This window comes from Parasteatoda tepidariorum, chromosome X1 (assembly GCF_043381705.1).
Source record: "Parasteatoda tepidariorum isolate YZ-2023 chromosome X1, CAS_Ptep_4.0, whole genome shotgun sequence".
In the NCBI taxonomy this organism is placed as follows: Eukaryota; Metazoa; Arthropoda; class Arachnida; order Araneae; family Theridiidae; genus Parasteatoda; species Parasteatoda tepidariorum.
Genome location: NC_092214.1, coordinates 53,195,593 through 53,217,751, shown reverse-complemented (window position 1 = coordinate 53,217,751; position 22,159 = coordinate 53,195,593). Strand labels below are relative to the sequence as shown.

Genomic DNA, 22,159 nt, shown 5'->3' with positions numbered 1-22,159 from the left:
AAATCTAGGTTTAGAGACGAGAAGGTACTCCAAGTTTTCCTCGCTAATCAAACCAAAATGTATACACAGAGTTCCAAATAGTAATCAATGCATGCTCAATGTGTTAATTACTTTACAAATTACTATTTTAATTTATAGAAAATTAAGAATTCAATTACTTCGTTGAAATAAAATATATTTTTGGATTGAAAATGACTCGAAAATCAGTCTGTCAAATGTATATTTAGTGCTTGTTTGAGGAACTCCCTGTAATTCTTTTTTAAACTTTCTTTTTTTCGCCAAAACTTTGCATTTGAAAATTTTTTTTTTCATAACCAGAGATGAATAGCAAAAAATTTTTTTCTCAAGTTCCATCAAAAAATGCAATTTAATTGGCAACGGATACTTAGGAATTTTTCTTAGTGTAATATCTAACAGGAATCAACTTATAAATTCATCAGCCCTACCCCAAAAAATCCTTTCATGCTACTTCACGAAAAATTTGTTTTACTGTAAATGTACTAAATTTCCAGAGTAAAACTATTTTTCGTGATAACTTTTTCTAAGTAATACTGTCTTAATATGATTTTTAATAACCTAAATGATTGGAAAAGGTTCTTTAAATTTGTATTAAATCAAGATTTAGCTCTATTAATATAGGACACAGTTTCGAACAAACCTTTAATTTTCATTTTTTGAAAAGTATAAGCCTAATAAAACTGTTTAAGTATAGATAAAAAAATAAAAATTTTAAGGTTCTTTGCTGCCGATTTAAATGAAATTTATTTATGAAAAAAAGCTAAGCCCAATTTACAGATCTCGGGGCTTTAGGCTCACAGTCACTTGGGGATCCTCTAAAAGAGTTGACAAGTATCAGTTAACATGTATGGTTCTTAATCACAATATCAAAAGATATATGAAAATTCAAAACTTAATTTAGCTAATTTTGGAAAAATACTAATATTTAATTGATAGCGTAAGAGTTATTAGTAAGAATGACAAAAATCATATAGGAAACAAGATATTTATGCTAAATATCTAGCAAAGCATCTAAAGCATTTTAAAAAAATTATTTGTAAGATCTATTATCTCTTCAAAAAGCAAGTACAAAGCACTAACAAGTTAAAGGTCGAACTATGTAGAAAAATTAAAATAATTTTTCCTTAATAAGTAATTTATGGTGGGGCCCCAGGCAAGTTTAGGACCCAGGGCTCGTGCCCCGAGTCCCCTTCCGTAAATCAGTACCTGAAAAAGCGAAACCATAATAAAGTTGTAGTTGTGGTTAATTTATTCATCATAATAAATTACTTTCTAATTTATTATAGTTTAATATATTTGTGAGTAGAAATTTCAATCTAAACACTTAAAATTTGGAAATATTTTAAATTTATCAGAACTTTTCGGTGTTTTTCAGGAAACTATCACGTTCTGGATAAACCTAATCCACGAGGTGAGGTCATAATAGGAGGGGATGCATTGACTTTAGGTTACTTTAAAAATTCTAAACAAACAATGGATTCCTATAAAATTGAAGGAGGTGAACGCTGGTTCTACACTGGGGATATTGGTGAAGTTTTTCCTGATGGAACACTAAAAATTATTGGTATGTTATACACAATAATATATATATTTATATACGTATATGTTTGATTACGAATTATATTGATTTTTAAAAATCAGACAGGTTGGATACCTGACATTTTTGATTTTGAAATTTTCAGGTTATGTTCTTAATGTAAAACTATTAGACATTAGTTTTTTTATTTTTGGGAGAGGGCCAAAACTGAAGATATTCGAGCATTTTCAAAAAAGAAAAAAATATCTATTTACGTGCGGTCATACTTTTGTGAAGTGAAGAAACCACGTCACTGATCCTTTTTTGTGTTCCACTACTTTCACACTAAATATTAAGATATAAATTCTTTCAGTGGAGCTTTACATCAAAAGTCGAAGGTCATTTAAAGATCTTCGATTATGAGGTAAAACTTAGACTTTGACCGTCAAGATCTACTTGTGACAAAATAGTGAAAGACAAAGATATATATTTCAGTGAATATATATTTTTGAGTAAATATCTTGATATTAACTAATGAGTAGTACCTAAAAATATATGTCTGGTATACATTTGATGCGACCTGAAAATTATTCTGAAAGTAGCAAGAAACTAAAATTTTGCACAATTTCAAGTTCATTAGTTGCTTTCCCCAAAACTATACAACTAGGAAATTTAAAACGAAAAGAAGTCTTAAGTCAAATAAAAACAAAATCAAATCACAGATCTATAGTTATATGATATAATCTATATGATTGTATGGTTAATATGGATCTATGGTGTGAAATGTTTTAAAAATATGTTTTAGGCACAGTATGAATATCTAAGGTCAACACCTTCTCTCGAGGTGAGCTTTAGTCTCTATCTAAAGTTTGATGAGAGTGAGGTGACCCCTCGTGCCCCGACTCGTTTCTATCCATCAGGCATGTGTTAAAATATTCCTAATTAATTTTTTACGTTGAATTGAATGATATCTTATTTAAAACGATATATCTAATATTTTTAAGAAGTTGTGTAAGTTTTAAATGGAATGTGAGCAAATTCTGACTGATACATGCATCTAATATTGTTATCCTGGTAACTGAGGTATTGATTCGAATGTATATTTTAAAGAATTGATAGGAACATTTCAGTTCACTAACAATAGAAAAGTTATAAAAGTTTTAAGTAGGTAATTGAAAAAAAATTACACAAAAGATTTATAACTTTTAAACTACTAGTAAACTGAAATGATGCTTTCAATTGCTTAAAAAATACATTGGGATAAATGCCCCACTTGCTTAGGGAGTAATGTCAGATACAAAGAGTCAGAATTTACTATCTTTCCTTTTAAAACTTAAATAAATATTGAAAAATTGGACAAATCGATTTAAGTGTGGTTTCATTACATTGGGAACATTATATCATTTTCTTAGATAGCAAGCAGTAAGTTTTGCTAGCCTTTATCTCCTCCTTCTTCGTAAATTCTAAATAGAAACTAGAGTTCACCTCGAGGGAGGGTTAACTTCAGATATTAATATTGAGCCTAAATCACATCTTTTAAAACAACCTAGAGCTTTCAAAAAACTATTTCCGTATTCAATTGATTAGGTATGGGCCTCAAAGTTTAGGACCACATTTTATAAAAGTTGAATCAGTTACCATTGATCGATGAATTTATTTTGTTTCTGCTACACTGAAAGCTCCTTTTCCAACAAATTTCTTGTCTAATTTTAGTAAAGGCAGTTAATCAGTTTGAAATTGTCAAAATTACAGCTTTTTGTTACTTCCAGGTAATAATTAAACTATCTATCATGAAACTAAACGATCATTAAACCTGAATAAATTTAGATTTAATGATTGGATCTTCACGTAGTCGATCGGATCTTCACAATCTTAATGGTTCAAGGGAGGAAATATGCTCACATATGCTAAGTAATCAGTGAAGACGTTATTTTAAGTTACGAAAATAGACACAGAAACGTGCTTTCTCTGAATAAACATACCTTTTTTTCAACGGATTTAGATTAGTTAGCCTCAAAATATGGGAGGTAGCATTAATCTGGGAAATATGGTCCAGGTAGTTAAGTAAAAAAAGCGGTCCACAGTTTAGACCCCTTAGTATTAATTTTACTTTTTGTGTATTTCACCATATCTTGGAAAAATTTGTAGCGAATTGAAAATTTTTTGCTCACAATTGCAAAATTCAATTATCCAAAGATAATTTCAGGCAAAAAATAATTTTTAATAATTATTTATAATTTTTTTATCAATTTACTTTATAATAGTTGGAAAAATTTTGAATTGTAAGGTATACAAATTTTTACATCATTTTAAAGAATTTAATTTAAACTAGCAAACTCTAAAAGTTGAACAATATTGGTCGAATAGTTCCTGAAATATCGAATTTTAAATATACGACTTTTTTAAGACAATTTAAACTGACGACTGAGAACGAATTCCATAAGAAGAAAATTCAAAATTTTTTCGACTATTATTAAGTAAAAAAATAGAAAGTCATAAATGACTATTAAAAATTATTTCTTGTATGGAATTATCATTGGATAAATGAATTTTATAATTGTGCACAAACTTTTTTCAATTTTTTTCTAGAAGTTTCCGAGATAAAGCGAAATATGCAATAAGAAAAATTAACATTTAGGTGTTCAGACTTTCGACCCCTTTCCTGACCAAACTATGATATTATATCCTATTTCCGAATATACCCAAATTAGGAACTCTACTTCTACCTTGATTGCTACAACTCTCCATATTTTGAAAGTAAAGAATCCAAATCCATCGAAAAAGAATTTTTTTTCAAGGAATATATGTTTTTGTGTCGGATTTCGTATCTTGAAATATCATTCGAACTAATTAATTAACATAAATGAGGTCCCCCCGTGAACCATAAAGTTTGAGTCCTTAGGTCAATCATTAGGTCAAAAAATCCGATCATTAGGTCAAAACTTATTCAGGGTGTTCGTTTTTTATTTTTTATTTTGCTCACTGCACACCATACATATGTCGACTTTTAATGTACTAATCATTAGCTTGTATTCCTAGAAATATATACCTTTTTGGTATAATCCCTTGAAGGCACAAGTAAGTTTTGACAGTCAAAGTTAAAGAAAATAGCCTTATTTCAAAGATTTTTTAATGACATTTGACCTTAAATGCAAAGGTTCACTGAAAGTATTTATGTCTTAATAGTCAGTGTGAAAGTAGTAGAGCACAAAATAATGGTCACAGTCGTTGTTCGTTCAATCATTTCAGAAAAAGTATTGCCGCATGCAAATAAATGTGTTTTCTTCTTGAGGATCATCAGTTTTGATTACCCAAAACTTCGAGAAAAAAACACGCATCTAATAGTTTTGCATAAAAATCATATCCTGAAAATTTCAACAAAATCAAATGTCAAGTATCCAACCTGTTCGACTCATAAAAAAAAAAAACTTGCTCTTAACAATGTAAAGATGATTAGTAATAAAGTAATGAACAATTATTTATAATAATCTTTCCAATGCTAAAATAGTAATTTGCTTTCAACTTAAATAACAGGTTCTAAGAAGACAATGAAATGTTGAGGAAAGTTGTCCTTTGCCAAGTTCAATTTATAATTATTTTCGTCCGACTAAAACGCGTTTGCTAAGTTAGAAATTTTGGTTTACTTATTATTTATTTAGAAGCGGGAAAGGAAACTTTAAAAATAAATAAATAATGAAACTTGTTATTCATTAGTAATATTCTTTGCTAGTCCAAACGAGGAAACTATGGAAATTGTCGCAAAAAAATTGTAAAGCTTAAAAATGGAGTTTTCTTCATTTAAAAATAATTTTCTTAAGAAAAATATCGAATGTTGTTTCCTTAAAGAACAGTTTTTAAATTTTTTCCTCAACAGCATCTAGAAATCTTTCAAATAAAGAAGTTTAAAATATCATTTTTGCCTCGAGAAGTATTTAATTACAAAGATTTGTACGGAAATATATGCATGAGGATCATTTCAATTTTATTTTATAGTTGTATGAGATTAAAAACAATAAATTTAAGAAAATGCTCTGAATAATTTTTGAGAATAATAATTTAATAATTATTTGCTCAACAACCCATACAGTTTTGAATTTACAAATAGTAAAATAATACTTATTATTTTATTTATTTACTTTTTATAATGAGATTTATAGAAATCGCACAACGAATGGAAGAGCTAGTGATCTAAAAGACTAAATAATACCATTTCGTAAAATATTTGTAATAAAACTACGCCTTTATTTGTTGTATTTCACTCACTTTGTCTATTCTAATTGAAAAAAAATGTAAGATTCCTACTTATTTTTTGTCTTCAAATAGCAGTACATCGTAATTTAACATGAAGAGGGCTTTCATTGTTTCATTTTAATTGTTCTTAGCCTACTATACAATTGACCAATTTGTTATCATTATTTTATTTTTAAGAAACTAACTTGACTGAGATATCACTATTTTCTAGGCCCACATTCAAATGAAAGAACTCATTCATTGAAGGTTTTTATTAATAATTTTTCTTAACCCTTTGGCGCAGATGGGATACAAGTGTCTTTTTTATATATTTTTTTCAAACGCTCTAATTACGAGTAAAAATATATTTAAATATTTTTTAATTATAAAAAACAGTCTAATAGTTCTATAATAAAAAATCTGTTAGGTTATCGGAATTATATTTTTACTGCAATATAAAATCTAAAAAAAGTAGTTCGAAATTTTTTCTTTGTTCATATTCAAAAATTTAACAATAAATATTGTAAATTAAGGAAATTTCAATAATGAATTAGTTTCTCTTAGATTTAAATAAATGCAAATAATTTGAAAAATTTTTGTTCGGAAGTGAGCCGTGTTGGGAAGATTTTACTTTCAACACAGAAAAGGAAACAGTTGTTCTATGCTGTGTTTCATAACCATAAATTATTAAAATGCTAAATATTATATTTTTAATTTATTTTGATCTAAATTAATAAAAAATAATGAAAAAGTGCAAATATTATGTTTAATGAAAATTCTACATCAAAGCTTCCTACATTTCTGCTTTTGATTTTGCTCGTAATTATTCGTTCTATATTTTTGGTTGACTATAGTTAATTATTATTTATTTATTTGTTACAATTTGCTTTTATTATAGTGCAGTTTATTTGCTGCGTCTTCTTAATGTTTTTCTTTTTTCAAATTTATTTTTATTGCTTTGCAGATAGAAAGAAAGATCTAGTAAAGTTGCAATTCGGCGAGTATGTAGCTTTGGGGAAGATAGAGGCCGAGCTCAAAACTTGTCCACTAATTGAAAATATTTGTGTATATGGAAATAGCTTTCATACATACATTATTGCTCTTGTTATTCCTTCTCAACTCGAGTTAAAACGCTTAGCACAAGAACTAGGAAAAGAGGATTTAACTTTTAAGGAGATGTGCGCGGACGAAGAGATTACAAATTTAGCATCTGAAAGAATCCGAGAATACGGCAAGCAATGTAAGTATCAAAAAATCCTTGTTGCAGATAGAAATTTAAAGATCTTCAAAGCAATTTGAACTCATTTACAAAAATACCCTTTAAGGTGTTTAGTAACCAAAATAGACTTATCAGCAGAAAACTTTTCCCTAACACTAAAAAATGTACTGTCAAAAATTGAAAAAAAAAAAACTAAAAATTATTATTATTATTTTAAATGTTATGTGTTATATGTTTCTACTTTAATTTCCCTTATAGGCTAATTATGACTAAATCAAGAAACTTAAATATTTTTTTCATAAAATAAAAGAATTTTTCTCACTCGAAAACCATTGGAATTTGTTTTTTATTTTAATTAAAACAGAAGCTAAAAAAATTAAAAAACCATTTTCCCTTATTAGGCTGACATAAAATTGATCGCCTATTTAGCCCTATGTCTTAAAAAGAGTGTTTGAAAGTTATTTTAAAGTGTTTTCTCTTTATTTCCACAATTTTTAAATTTAATATCTTAACATTTTCAAGTCCGATTTAATAGTATTTTTTCCTTAATGCTATCTACATATTTGTCTAGGGAGAAGACTACGCACTAACAGATCAAACTATAAATTTTTATTTTTCAGTAAAAGTAAAAAGAAAAATTGTATTTTTTACATTTTTGTCAAATGCGTTACAATATTAGCTGTAAATTATTTAAAAATTAATATTATATCTAACGTATAGTCTATTGTTTAAGTTCACTTCATCCGCTTCAAGAAATATATAAATAGAAAAGAAAAAAATTAACAGTCGACTTGTTTCAAGCGCTGAAAAATAGGAGCTCATTTAAGACTTGCCAGACGTGGATGATAAGACAGGAAAGTGGTTTGAAATATGAAAAGTTAAGTTCCCAACAAAAAAATGGAAAAATAAAGGTGAGAAACAAAACTAAAAAACCACAGTAGTTAAGAGAATTAAAAAAAGATGAAAAACAGAACAAGAAAAACCACTGTGGCCGAGAGAGCAAATCAGGGTAAAATGCATTTCCACGCGCCAATGGGATGTGGTGAGGAATTAATGTCGTTAACAACAGATTCAGCATTCATATGAATAAACCAAGATTTCAGGGCATCAGGATGAGCTGATGTGACTGGGGTGAAAATAATTTTGGCTAACGGATATATCTATTCTGTTCCTTAAGTCTAAATTTTAAAAACGCGTCTAGTTTGTCTGATGTAGCTAAGGTCTCGCTGACAATCGAAACACCCTAATAGTGAATGCACCCCTAGGAATGTGATAAATGCCCTAACGATTATATAAGTGATGCGATTACGATTATTTTTTCTATTGACATATTTTTGAAGCGAATGAATCCGGTAATATCCTACCGTTTTAGTTTCTCGGAATTATTTATTTAAGATAAAGCTGTAACTTAAAATTGCAAGATACTTTTAAATTCTAAAATAAAATTTAAGTATGAAAATTATTTTCGAAATAATTATAAAGCTTATATTTAATAGGTCGCTTGTTTGGATCTGAATTACCAAATAAAATAAGACTTTGCCACGAAGAATGGAGCCCTGAGTCTGGCCTAGTCACAGCTGCTTTTAAGCTACGAAGAAAAGATATAGAAAACCATTATAAATCGGTGATAGATAGTATGTACTCAAAGAGCAATGACAAAGGAACTAGCTCAACATGATCTACGTCAACTTGTAAGATTGCAGAATTTTGACGCCATCTATTGCTTCATTATGATCAAACTCAATGGAAACACATCAATATTTTTCAAGAGCATTTACAAGTTAAATTTGCTTATTTTTCACGAAAAGTTTTTAAACAGACTGACTATAAACATTGCCTTTAAATTTTTAATATCATTTTACATTATTCGTACGTCTCAGTTATGTAGAACTACATGTTAAAAACAAAAAATATTGCCATGGATTTTTCTATCAGTTTTAAGAGTTAAAATAAATGTTTCTTAGTTTTACGCTCTGCACTAAATTTTAATATTCATTCTTAAATATTTATGTTATAATCCTAAAAGGTAAGTATTAACAAGATGGCACGACTTCTATATTTATTTCCAGGAGACAGCATTAAGGATCGTGTTTTGAAAATACTCTGCCTAAAGTTTTTTTTTTACTATGACAAAAGTTGAAAAAATGTGTTTTTTAATAAGCCTTTAAAGACATAAAAGCAATCGTTTTAAATTCTTGATTTATATTTTATTGCAATAAATTTTTATATTCATGTAGTTTCAATATTTGTGTGTGATTTTTTTTATGAATTACTTCGTTCTTCTATAAACTACCACCACTTTTATGCTCACTATTCACGTGAAAGAACAACTATAGCTCAATACTAAATTCTTTTGTACGGCCCCCTAAAAAGCGAAATTATTATTATCCCATTGTCCAGACCTTGGCCAAAGGATACCTGATGGCTCCTTGTTCGCCAAGGTCCAGACTATAGTATAACTTCATGGGAACTTTTAAAGGTAAAAACTATGTTTTAATTCTTTCTAACGTACAAGACGTATTATAAACAGATGAACTCTGCTCAAATAATAAGTAATGTGTTTCTTAATGACTACTCTTAATGTACAGGGTGTTTCGGAATAACCAACATTGAATATATATTTTTGGAATCCTTTATCAGACAAGAAGTTCAATAGGCAGACTTACTATTAGATATTGCGAATTAATATTTAAGCGAAGAAGAGAAAAAAAATGTCGAAATCTGATGAATCACTTTTGAAAGAGGTGCTATAAATACAATCAAAATGTTTTTAATAAGCGATTTTCAACTCAGCTGTGTATTTTCCTGTAAACAAAAAAAATTTGGTGTTTTTAAAAAAGCCTTCTTTAATATTGCTTCACCAGGTTTCATGGGCGTTTTTACTTTATCTTAGCCTCCCATGTATAGAATGAATCTATAGTATCAATAATAATATGTCGAATATTTACTTTTTTTTCTAAATGAATTGGTAACATTTCTCCATTAATATTGCTTTTTCGCTTTATAATTTTCTATAGTATGATTTAGGCCACGGGACAAGTGATAAAATTATTCAAGTGCGTTTACCAACTTTTGCCACGAGGCTATTTTTTTATACATATTTATGTATACACTTTACATTGCTATCTAGGATTTACCTGAAAATGTTATGTAAATGTTTCGATGTAATTTTGCACTATGAATTGTATGAGATGAATACCGATACGATCGGACAAAGAGTTTAGAAGTTATAAGCGTTTTATGTACAAAAATTACACTATTGTACTTGCACTTATTTACACATTTTACATTGCTACACAGAGAAGTGAGGTATTATTTCCTATGTATTTTTCTCGTTTAATCGAATGAGACCAAGCATGAATCAAGAGGACTAATATTTCAAAAGTTGAAAATATTTTTTTTAATATGAAATGTACTATTTTTGTTTTTCATTTATTTTTAAGAAGACCCTTGTCACATTAAAACTATTTATTCAATCAACTCGAATTTTATCGCATTCAATTCCATACATAAAAATTTCATTGAAAAATTTACCTCATATGTTCAGATAGCTCATAGATAGCAAAGTAAAAAATATAAAAAAAAGGGAAAAAAAAGAAAGCAATTTATGTATGAAACCACTTGAAACTTTTAAACTATTCGTTATATTGACTCGTGTATAGAATCATTCGATTCTATACACGTTTCAATTTTTAAAATAAATATACTGCGACTTTTGATTTTCAGGATCTTTTCAATAGCATTCCCCTTTCTAAACTAAAAGATGTCTTTTTGAATTATTACTATGATTTTAAAAATATCCTTAAGTGAGATTTTGAATGTTGGGAAATTCTAATTAATTTTTGTCATTTTAAAAATTATCTTTACAATGGAAAAAATATTTTTCTTCAAATTGATGGAATAACACAATGACCTAATTTTTCATCTCTCTTAGCTAACTTATTTTTGCATTACACAGTGGGCCAGCATCCAAGTTTTCGTGGCCAAAATTAGTATTTCGATAAAATTTGTTTCAAAATTTGGGGTTTTTTATGTGCAGGTAAATTGAATTCATAGTTGAAATTTTGAAATACGCTAAAAATACCAAAACAAAAAAAAAACAAAATGGCGACTGAAATATGGAGAGCAAAAAATATAAATAATATAGTACGTTTAAATAATTACATATAGCAATGAAAATATAATAATTTTCGTAATTTTATATTAAAAATGAAAAGCAAATTGTATTTCCGAAATAATATTTAAAAAAAAACTCAAATTAATTACAAAATAACGCGAAAACATGAAAAAAAAACATAATTTTTGTTTTTCGGTATATTTTGTCCACCTTTGCAATATGGGCAAAATGGGGCAGGTTTTTTCGAGAGAAGAAACATCAAAGATGACAACAAAAAATTTTTTAGCTAATTACCTTGAGGAACTTTTTTGGAGATAAGTTTCGAAAGTGATTCAAACATTGTAAAATGTCAAATGATAAGATATAAACTATAAGTTTGTCAAGAGTATTAACTAATCCAACAAATTGAAAAATTGTACTATAATTTCAGACTAACTACTCTGATAAAAATGCAACAGTAAGGTGAAATTCATTTCATGAAATATATTTCTGAAATATAAATTTAAAAGTTGCATTAAAAAAAATTTTTTTTAAAACATATTTTTCACTACATTGTACTCTCGTCGGTCCAAAAAGAAAATTATAATGTTTGGAATGATTATGAATACTTAATTTGGGCGATATTAAAATTGCCTACACATATTTTAGGTGAAAATTTAATTTTGACTTTTGGCCAAAGATCATGGTCTTCTGGCCCACTGTGCATTATTATGAAAAAAATTATACTCTGAATATTAAATTTGTTTTTAGATTTATTGACGATTTAATTATCTTTAATTTTCAAGATTATACTATTTTATTAAATAATATTTACCCCAAGGAATCAATTTTGCTTCGTAATCATGATGATAATATTAATTTAAATTTTTTGCATTTGGGTATGATAAAAAAAGAAAATATCTGCTTTGTTCATTTATGCAATAAAAGAGATGATTTTAATATAAATAAGCTAATTACTTGAAATTGCAATGCTTCTAAGAACATCTATTAAGATACCATTTTTAATCAAATGAATAGAATTAAAATAATATGTAGTAATGTTTATTAATCCAAAAAACAAATAGACAAACTCTTTCCAAAATTTGATACGAAAAACAATAGATACCCAACTAAACTAATTAAATTCTCTATAAAATCATTGAGTTAATTGTATATTATTGTAAATAAATTTACTAAAAAACTTTTTTGTTAATTTATATAATTTTTACCATGTGCAAATCCATTTCGGGCAAATCCGTGGCTAAAATTATGTGCAAAACAGGCAATTCATGTTATTATGTGCAAAACAGAAAATGGAAGCCATCATCCCTCAGATGCCTTCTTCAGAACTTTTCATGACCAAAAATGTTTCCTTTGTATATTTTTTGACATAAAATTAGGATAAGCTTTACTTTATACTTCAAACCTCCCCCCTTTCCCCTAAAAATCGAATTTATGATTATTTTGCCCCAATTTAACAAGTTTTTTAACAATAAATTTGCTCCCTCCCCGAGGATATTATTGGAACCAATCCATTTCTAACCATAGAAAATTCACTGAACATTTTTTAAAAAAAAATCATGGAAAAGTTCAGATCCTGAGTTATTGAGCTACTTACAATTTCTTTGATTTTTATGAATATTTTAATAAAAAAATTCAAACAAAATTCCAGACGAGATGACTTATGGACATTTTAAAAGGAAAGTAGAATGTGATTAATATTGCTACTTATGTGCAAGGAAACTAAAGTAGGGAATAGAATTTGAGATAAAAACGATTGTTCCATTTTATTTATCTCCCATTTCCTTAACTCATTCGACTGATTTACAATAAAGTAAGGTGTAACAATAAGGTAAGACATATTTATTTTAAAAATTGATGATAATAAAAAATGAGTAACTTTTAAAATAAGTATGAGCGTGAATGAAATACTTGTCTAATAGCTGATAACACTTTAAATGAAAATTTGCATAAAAAATGCTTTTTAATTTTCTTGATAGTTATAATTACTAAATTTTAGGTGTGTGAAATGTAAAAACAAATATCGGGAGCTAAATTATTCTATAAGGAAAATAATAAATATTAAATTAAAAACTTTTGTTACTTAATTATTTTCGTTGACCGTAGGGTTTACCTTTTTCAGATAAATGCAAGCCCACCCCCAAGTAACATTAGCTGTTTTTTCCTTTATTTTGATTAATTTTTCCATTTTTTTTAACACCAGATTTAGTTTTTTAACTCCATTTAATTGCTTTTCATTGAGTATGTCATAACATTTGCATTTGGAGCAATATTGGCGCTTTCATCTCTTGTGATACTTTCTACAGTTAAGCAAATCATATTTTTTTTAAATGTAGTTAGTATGAAAGTCTTATGAAAATTTCAAAGAGAATGAATATATTGTGGGTTTCAAATCTGCATAATATATATATATTTTTTAAAATTTACTTTTTTAAATTAAAATGCATATTTTGTGCATTTAAGTCAAATAATGTGCAGCTCTTGTGTGACATAAATAAAGTACTTCTACTCATTTAAAAATTGAGAAAAATGTTTCAAATAAATATCTCGATGTAAAGAAATATGAAGAAAAAAGATTGCACTAGAGAAGACGATCACAAATATACTGCAAATATACACCGAAGAGCCATTACATTATGACCACCCTCCATCTATACCAATGGGTTCACCCTGGTTTTCATGGTTTCTCGCCCAGGAACAATGTTTTCATGGGGCACATTAGGACCCATAATCCTCATAGAAGAATCCCTGACATCTGTAAGTTACTTGAACATAGTTGCAGACAAGGTTCACCTATTCATGGCAACAGTTTTTTCTACTGGATATGGTGTTCACTAACAGAATAATGCCCCATGTCATAAGGGTCGAATCGTCGAGGAACATTCCAGTGACTTTCAAGTCATGTCTTGGCCTCCAAATTCACCTGACCTTAATCCAATAGAGCATTTGTGGTCCTACTTGGAAAACCAAATTCGTGCTGCCACGCTACCCCCTCGCAATGTGAGGGAATTGCAGGACCAGTTGGTGAGCGCTTGGTACCAGATACCTCGGACTACCTATCAGCACCTTGTGGAATCAATGCCACGGCGGATGCTAGCAGTTTTGAGGGCTAAAGGTGGTCCTACATGTTATTAGCATGGTGGTCATAATGTAATGACTCTTTGGTGTATACACTTGCATATACAAACTGGTTCACGCGCAGTGCCGATAAAAAAACTGACCACCCAGAATTACTTTTGATTGAATGATCGGATCTTCACATTCTGGGAATCAATTTTAATTCGCGATCGTAACTCTCGATTACGCCCTCGTGTCTTGACCCCCCTTTCCTCTCCTCCTCATCTTGATTGCATGAGAATGCACTACAACATTTTACCTTTCTTAATATTTTTCTTATTTAATTGTCAAAAGCATTTTTAAAACTTCCACTGCACTTTCTTTTAGAACTATCTTCAATGTAGTCTTCATTTCCATATATTTTTCTAACTTTAAACTTTTAAATCTCTATTTGAAAATCAACGTACTTTCCTCTCTTATGACTCTCTACAAGCTAATGGAGAAGACATAGAATTGTTGCCATAGGTAGAGAGTTTAGATCTACTCCACCTGTAGCCGATTTCTTTTGCGAATAATTTTTCGAAAAATAATTCACTTAAACTCGAGGTTGTTTAAATTTCACTTCAAATCAACCTGGCTGAAGAGCTGCTTTGATTTTCAAGGTATACAGGTTGTTTTTCTGACACTTATAACAAAAAAGGTATTTATGAGGTATAAAAAATCTATCTTATTTCAACTAGAGAGTTAGGTATTTATTGAGGTGCATGATATAAGTTTATTTTTACCTTAGCTTATTTTGAGGTTGTTTAATGTACACTTCATTATAATTAGCTCACTTCCGCGCGAGCCGGCGAATGGCGTGTGTATTGACAATCGAAAGTCTATAAGTGTCTATAAAGTCAGTAAGTGTGTTTGACATTTATTTATTTAGTTTTATCACTTTTAATCAAATATCACTTTTAATTGAGTCGCTATGGCTCAGGTGATAGAGCGTTTGCATTCCAATGAGGCGAACCGGGTTCGAATCCCAGTCGATACGAATTCCGCATCCGGCTTGCACCGACCACAGTGCTGACGTGAAATATCCTCAGTGGTAGACGGATCATGGGTTAGAGTCCCCTTGCCGTCAGACTAACCGTGGGAGTTTCTCGCGATCTTCTTCTCCATGTAACGCAAATGCGGGTTAGCTCCATCAAAAAGTCCTCCACGAAGGCAAATTTCTCCCAATACTCGATCCAGGAGTTCCCTTGTCTTCAGGATTGGGTTCAAAATTACAAGGCCACGAAGTTGAACATTAGTAGTCGTAAACCCAAAAATTGGGTCGGCTGCTCAACGACGGTAATAAAAAAAAATATATGCTTGAGCAGTGATGGCTCTGGGGATAGAGCGTTCACCTTCCAGTGAGGTACACCGAGTTCGAATCCCAACGATGATTGGTTGATGCGAATTCCGCATCAAGCTTGCACCAACCACAATGCTGACGTAAAATATCCTCAGTGGTTGACGGATTATGGGTTAGATCCCCTAGCCGTTTGGCTAACCATGGGAGGTATTCCTGGTTTTTCTCTCCATGTCTCGCAAATGTGGGTTAATTCTATCAAAAAGTCCTCCACGAAGGCAAATTTCTCCCAATACTTGATCCTGGAGTTCCCTTGTCTTCTGGATTGGCTTTTGGCTTCGGAGTTGAACATAAGTAGTCGTAAAACCGAAAAATTGGGTCGGCTGTTCAACGACCGTTATGAAATGTAAAATCAAATCAAATATGCTTCAATTTCAAATTTTATTATTTTTGTTTTAAGGACGCATCCTGATCTTAAATAATTAAAGTCGGAGGATATTTTTAGAGTCTATTGTTGTAGGTTTAGCAATAAGAGAGAAAAAACGGAATGTTTTCCCTTTTCTTAATATTTTTCCTTTTTATTTAATAAAAATATTTCTTAAAATTTCCGTGATGCTTTTCTTTAGAACTATGTTTAATGTAGTTTTCAGTTCCAGATAGTTTTCCAACTTAAAAGATCTTAATCTACATGAAAATCAAGGGAGAAACTAATGTACTTTCTTCCTCTATGACTCTCCACACGCTACTGGAGAAAGCATGCGAAGTGCTGCCATAGGTAGATAGTTCTGCTCTACGCCACCTGCTGCAGCCCATTTCAATCGCCAATTGAGTTTATGTAAAGATTTGTAAGAAAAAAGCAAGAAAATCTAATAATCAAACTTATAAGTACCATAATGAAAGATGTAGGTTCAATTATAGGAAAATGAAAAGTGTTAAAATTTCCTAATAAGATTAGAATTATATATTTGAATTTCTATAAAGGTTGTTAATGGTAGTACTTTCCTCAGTGTATTTTATTTTGTGACTGTGGTACCTGTCAAACCTTTAAATGGTTTTAGTTACGAGGATTGAATAGAAATGACAAAAGTGGAATGCCATTTATCTGAAAAAGAAAATTAAATCTCATCTAGTTAATTTAATTTTTGAAAAATAAAACAAAAATTTATTCTGTTTAATTAATTCTATTGAAGATCATATGATTCTAATATTTTAAAACCTGCCTCTATGTTACTGTAAATATGATTTTCTTACCAATTCCTTTTTTTAACTTTTAGATCCCCATATTTCCAAGTTTAACACGTGAGGTTGATTTATAATAACCGGAAGTGTCAAATAGCACACCTTAGAAGAATAAATAAATACCTCAACATCCATATAAATCTGCACTTGAGGTTGAAAAATAATAACGTAAAGTAGAACATCGATCAAATCACGTTTATAGAAAAAAAAAAAAAAAAAAAAAAANATAAAAAAAAAAAAAGAAACTCTTTAATGGTCGAAATATACACTTGAGGTTGATCTATAATAACTTGATGTGTAAAATGACGTTACTTCAGTAGATAAAAAAAATACCTCTACAAACATAAAAATATATACTTGAGGTTGAGATATAATAACCGGAGGTAGAACATAAAACACCTCACATTTGCAAAAAATTACCTTTACAACTGACAAAAAGTACACTTGAACTTGAGGTAGATCCAGAATAACCTGAAGTGTTAAAATAAACATTTTGCTTTTGTAATTGCTTTTACATGTGTAAAAAAGTATATTTCAGGTTGATAACTAATAACCTAAGGTTGTAAAGAAAGCACCTTAAAGAAGTAAATATCTACCTCTCCACAGATGTAAGATGAAACACATCAGGTCGATACATATATACCTTTGGAGGTATATTTAAGGTATATTTGAGGTATTCATTTGCACCCTTTTCAACCTAGTGACGTATTTAAATAACAACCACATTTATACTTTTTAAAAATACCTCAATTTTTCTGTAAGGGTATTCAGAGAAAGTTGGTTTTTTGTTTGATTTCGTAACTTTAAATATTATCATCACTAATTAATTAGCATATTTGAGATTATCTCTTTACACTACAGCCGAGGAAGAATGAGAACCTGGCGAAATATATTCTCCGGCGAAATACTCACCCACCAGCAGGTTCTCCTTTTTTCTAGATGGTGATCAGAGAAGCGTGAATTGAGTGCAGCGAAAACGGTTCCTTAATGAAAACACTTCTGAGAATGCTGTGTAAAGCCGGTTCTTAGTTCCTCCAGACCACGAGTCTGACCTATGGCCTGTATAACCTAGGTTTTCAATCATCCATGTCCCTCCTTAATGTTCCCCCCCTTTTTTTTTGATCTTAAGCTCCACCCCTTAATACTACACGAGCGCTCGTTTAATATGATGACACATTGTGCGTTTTGCGCAAGTCCGGTGTGAAGGTAAACAATAATGTTTGAAAGTTTGGAAATCCTGAACTTTTAATTTTGAAAGTGTAATATCGCTGACAGGGCACAGCAAAATGTAAAAAATAAGACAAAATCGTAGGCATGCTAAGTATAATATATTCTATAATTAATTATTGATTGTTAAATGACATTGATTTAAAATTTTTAATTCGTTTAGAATGACAGATTTTGCATGTTACCGTTGAGAAGTTAATTTGAAATGGAAGATCAAGATCATGAAGAATGGAAAGCCTTCCATGAGAAAACTAGAGAAATAATTGTAAGAAATTGATTATTTCACGGGGTTTGTTTCATTCCTAAGCGTTTTTGAGTTTAAGTGTTTTTGCAATTAGAATGCTATACACTAAATTTGTCAAATGGGAATTATTTGCTCTATCTACTGATTTTGTTTTGAATCATTATGAGTGTATTAAATTGTAAATATTTTGTTTTGTGTTTTAAGAAAACTTTTATGAATTTAGATGTTGCTTTAATCTAATTTCAAATGTCTAGCATTTCTAAAGGTATTGGGGAAATTTAGACAAATGTGGTATTGCTTTTTAATGTATTTGTTTATGATAGTTCGGATAAAACCGATCCCAATTAGATAGATTAATACTTTAGAAATTATGTAGATCTGTATAACAAGGTTGGAATTTCAGCTGGATCAAGGTGTGTAGTGTTTTTAAAAAGTTCTTCTTATTTTTTTTTAAATCCCTTAAAGGTGCTTTTTTCATTAGGTGTTTTTTAAAAGTGCATAATTTTCTCTTTTAAAAATGAGATTTTTTTTCTTTTCCAAACTGATTGAACCCCAATGCTAGCAGGGTATTGTTTTGTCAGTCTGTAACTTTCAAAAGCACTATTTATTTTGCATATTAGATTAATTTCTTGCAAATCCACTAATCTGGTTTTGAGAGAAAGAATTCTTGCACTCACACGGGCTAATGTGTGGTATTTTATGAGAGATTTCTGATTTCAGGCTTCATCCCTTGTTCTTGGAAATTGAACCAAAAATCTCTTGAATTTTCCTGATTTTTTTCCTTATTAAACATTGCCAAAATTTTTTCTCAATAGCAAAAGGAAATTTTATTTCTCCTGTTATTTTCTTCTCTTTTAAAGCATCATCACCTCTTTGTCACTGTTAAGCTGATAATGTCCATGCATTGTTCTATTTATGGATCAGTATCACAATCCTTGTACTTGACTGGGGGATCATTCACCAATTATGTACTTTCATGTGAATCCCGAGCAGTCAACTATCCCATAGCTTCATCACCTCAAAATTATCGTCTTTCTTTCATTTATTTGATTTGATAAAAATAAGAGAATTAATTGAGATTTTTTAATCATGGAAGTGTTTGCCTCAGGGTCCTTCCACCAAGTGAAATTCAATGCTGTTCTCTAATTTACATCTGTAATATGAATTCATTAAAGTTTTCTCAATTCCTTACATATCTTTGTCAATTTGGTAAGATCAATAATATCTTTTAAATATTCTTGTTTAATATATATGTTTATAAAATTTTTTTGTTTTTAATGTAGAAAAAAAATTTCCAATAACATTTCTAAAATATAGTCTTGTACCTATCCTTAATCGGCAAGACTTCAACAAGTCATAAAAAGTGATTTTTTTGGATAATAAGTCTTTCAGGTAGCAAACATCATAACATGTGTAACTTATATATGTTAAAAAAAAAAAATGAATAAAGGTGAGTAGTGAATAATTTGAATTTTCTCTTTCTTGAATAAGGACATGTTTATTTATTGATTTTTTCATTTGATGCAAAGAATTAGCTGAGCAGATAATCAGATAAAAATAACATTATAAAAAGCTTCATTATCCAAAAGTAAATTAATCCAATTTATTAAAAAAAATAATATAAAACAAGGAACAGAATTCAGTAGATTTTGTTAATAGGAACATTTTTAATTTAAAGTAAAGGGAAACAAAACATGTCTTCTGGTATTCTTTTCAACCACTATTAATTTTCAGCTTCATTAATATTCATAATTTACTCTTCTCACCCAAGTTTGTTTCTTTTTAATTGCTCTCTTCTTTTCAACACATCTTTTAGTGTGCTTTTTGAAGTTGAATGGATAATGAGCTGCAAAAATAAAGAAAAAACTGATAGCAGAAATTTTTTTTTTTTTTGACAAATTGCAACAATAAAAATCCATAACCATTAAAGTGCTCACCAATAATTGTCTGATCCCGACTTATAATTTTTTTTTATTGATTCTCAATATTTGTTATCACAAATTATATTCAGGGGAGCAGAATATGTCTGACCGTGCAAACGAGGCTTTAATTTAAAGAAAATTCACGCAGCCATGGGGAAATTTTTGGTCTAAAAAATTCCTACAAAATTTCTGGTGTAAAAACATATGTCTATTTGTGTAGTTATAGTTTGAAATCCTTTAGTTTATAAGTGGTATGGTATTAGTATTAAATTTAATTCGATGAATTATTACTATTTCAATATATTTTGATTTCTAATATTTTATAACCTATATGCTCGTTTATTAAAGAATTTTGTAAAATCAAAGGAATTTTTTTTATATGTAAACTTTATCTTCCAAAAATATTTTGTAAAAGTTATTGTACTATTAAAAAGCTACAATTTTTGGGATAATTTTGATCTAAAAAGAAACTTTGTTCATAGGGATTATTAGGTGCTTAAAATTTTCTGCATTCCTTGTTATATATACAGTGCTAAAATGAAAGGGACCACCCCGAATAACTTCTGATCTAATGATCAGATCTTCACATTCTAGGACTCCATCTTAACGGCACCAGGGTGTGACCTCAAATATGCTAATTAATAAGTGCCGATGATATTTTAAGTTACAAAATCAAACAAAAAACTCGCTTTCTCTGAATGAACATGCCATTTTTTTCGACGGATTCGGATTTCTGACTCCCGAAATGTAGAGAGTAGCTGCAATCTGGGAAATATGGTCCCAATAGTTTGGTTAGGAGACCAATCCAAATTTTGGAATTAAACCTATGGAATTAATCAGAATTAACCTATACAGAAATAATTGTGCTTTGGAAAAAATTTGGATTTTTCGCTAACCACTATCCGGAAGTATCCGGAAATCCAAGGTGCAGAAGTTTCTAGAAATCATCGATCACATTTATGTATAAAAATTCTTGCATATTTTATTTGAAATGTTTGAACTAGATTTTATACTTGGCATCTTTTTCATTGGTAAATATTTTTTGGTAGAATCAAAAATGTGATTAGAGATAAAAGTAAACTTATACATAATTATTCATTTAAATTATGCTGCATTTAAATTTATAAAGACATAAATTTTTTTAAATGAGTCATTTTACTCAAGAAATTTTCAGGATTTTTCAGTTGGGCTCGCAGTCACCCCTGCCTATAAACACAGATAATTTTTGTGTGTAATTATTATTTTAACAGTTAGTAAATTTTTCTTCAAAATAGAATATGAATAAAAAGGTAGTATTTTTTAAGGATGGCAGCTTATTTTTACAAAAAAAGGTGTATTTGTAGAGATCAAAGGGCAGACAAGTCGGGCCGCCCTTCTAAAAATGCTTTGGGAGAACACTGTAATTATAAACTTGGGTTTCACTACACTTATTTGCCTAAATTATTGAACTATAGCTGTTATTTTAGTTTCTGAAGTGAGGGAAGTGTATATAATATATTATAATTGTATTTTTCTTCTCAAACAAAGTGTTTTAGTATGCAATTGTTATTCATTTTTTAACTTGTTTATTATTTTAACTGCCAGCTGTTAAAAAATTTTTGGTCATAAAATGCTTGAAAAATAAATAAAAGCTATGTATTTTATAAAATTAAAGAAATTTTGATTTTTTAAAAAACAGGGATGAGATTCTTCCTCAAATTCGCGGATTTCCGCTTTTTTTTTCAGATTTTTCCATTTTCCCCGCTAATTTCTGCTGAAATTGTTTTTTGCACAAGTTAAAATTTTTTATGAGGAATTTAATTTTCGGCCAAGCGAAATTATTGAAGTCCTTATTCCTCCCTCTGAAGTTTTTCTAAAAATCATTTCCTTGGGATAAAACTGGTTGACCTTTATACAGTGATGAGAATTTCAGCTTTTCAATCAAAAACTCCGATTCTCTAAGAGTTTAGTTTTTTTTTATAAATATCCCGCTTTTTTTTTTTTTTTTTTTTTTTTTTTTTTTTTTTTTTTTTTTTTTTTTTTTTTTTTTTT

The 22,159-nt window shown here is 29.3% G+C and overlaps 2 protein-coding genes across 11 annotated transcripts in view; both read left to right on the top strand.

Moving 5' to 3' along the window:
- Positions 1-9,226, top strand: part of LOC107443697 (long-chain-fatty-acid--CoA ligase 4) — a gene marked incomplete in the record, with an annotated part of 46,553 nt that extends 37,327 nt beyond the window's left edge. The window contains 3 exon segments of the mRNA XM_016057647.4: positions 1,394-1,582; positions 6,729-7,004; positions 8,480-9,226. Of these exon segments, the coding sequence (XP_015913133.2) occupies positions 1,394-1,582; positions 6,729-7,004; positions 8,480-8,661 (647 nt within the window).
- Positions 9,227-17,885: 8,659 nt separating this feature from the next.
- The window catches only part of LOC107443695 (LMBR1-like protein), a 52,766-nt gene continuing 48,492 nt past the window's right edge, over positions 17,886-22,159 (top strand). For 2 of the 10 annotated variants that reach the window (XM_071187922.1, XM_016057643.3), the window contains exons 1-2: positions 17,899-18,023; positions 18,126-18,227. In XM_071187922.1, the coding sequence (XP_071044023.1) occupies positions 18,168-18,227 (60 nt within the window). In that variant the 5' untranslated portion in view covers positions 17,899-18,023; positions 18,126-18,167. Of the gene's footprint in view, positions 18,057-18,125; positions 18,228-22,159 lie in introns of all 10 variants that reach the window. The other 8 variants (XM_016057645.3, XM_016057641.3, XM_071187925.1 and 5 more) reach the window with 6 other exon arrangements.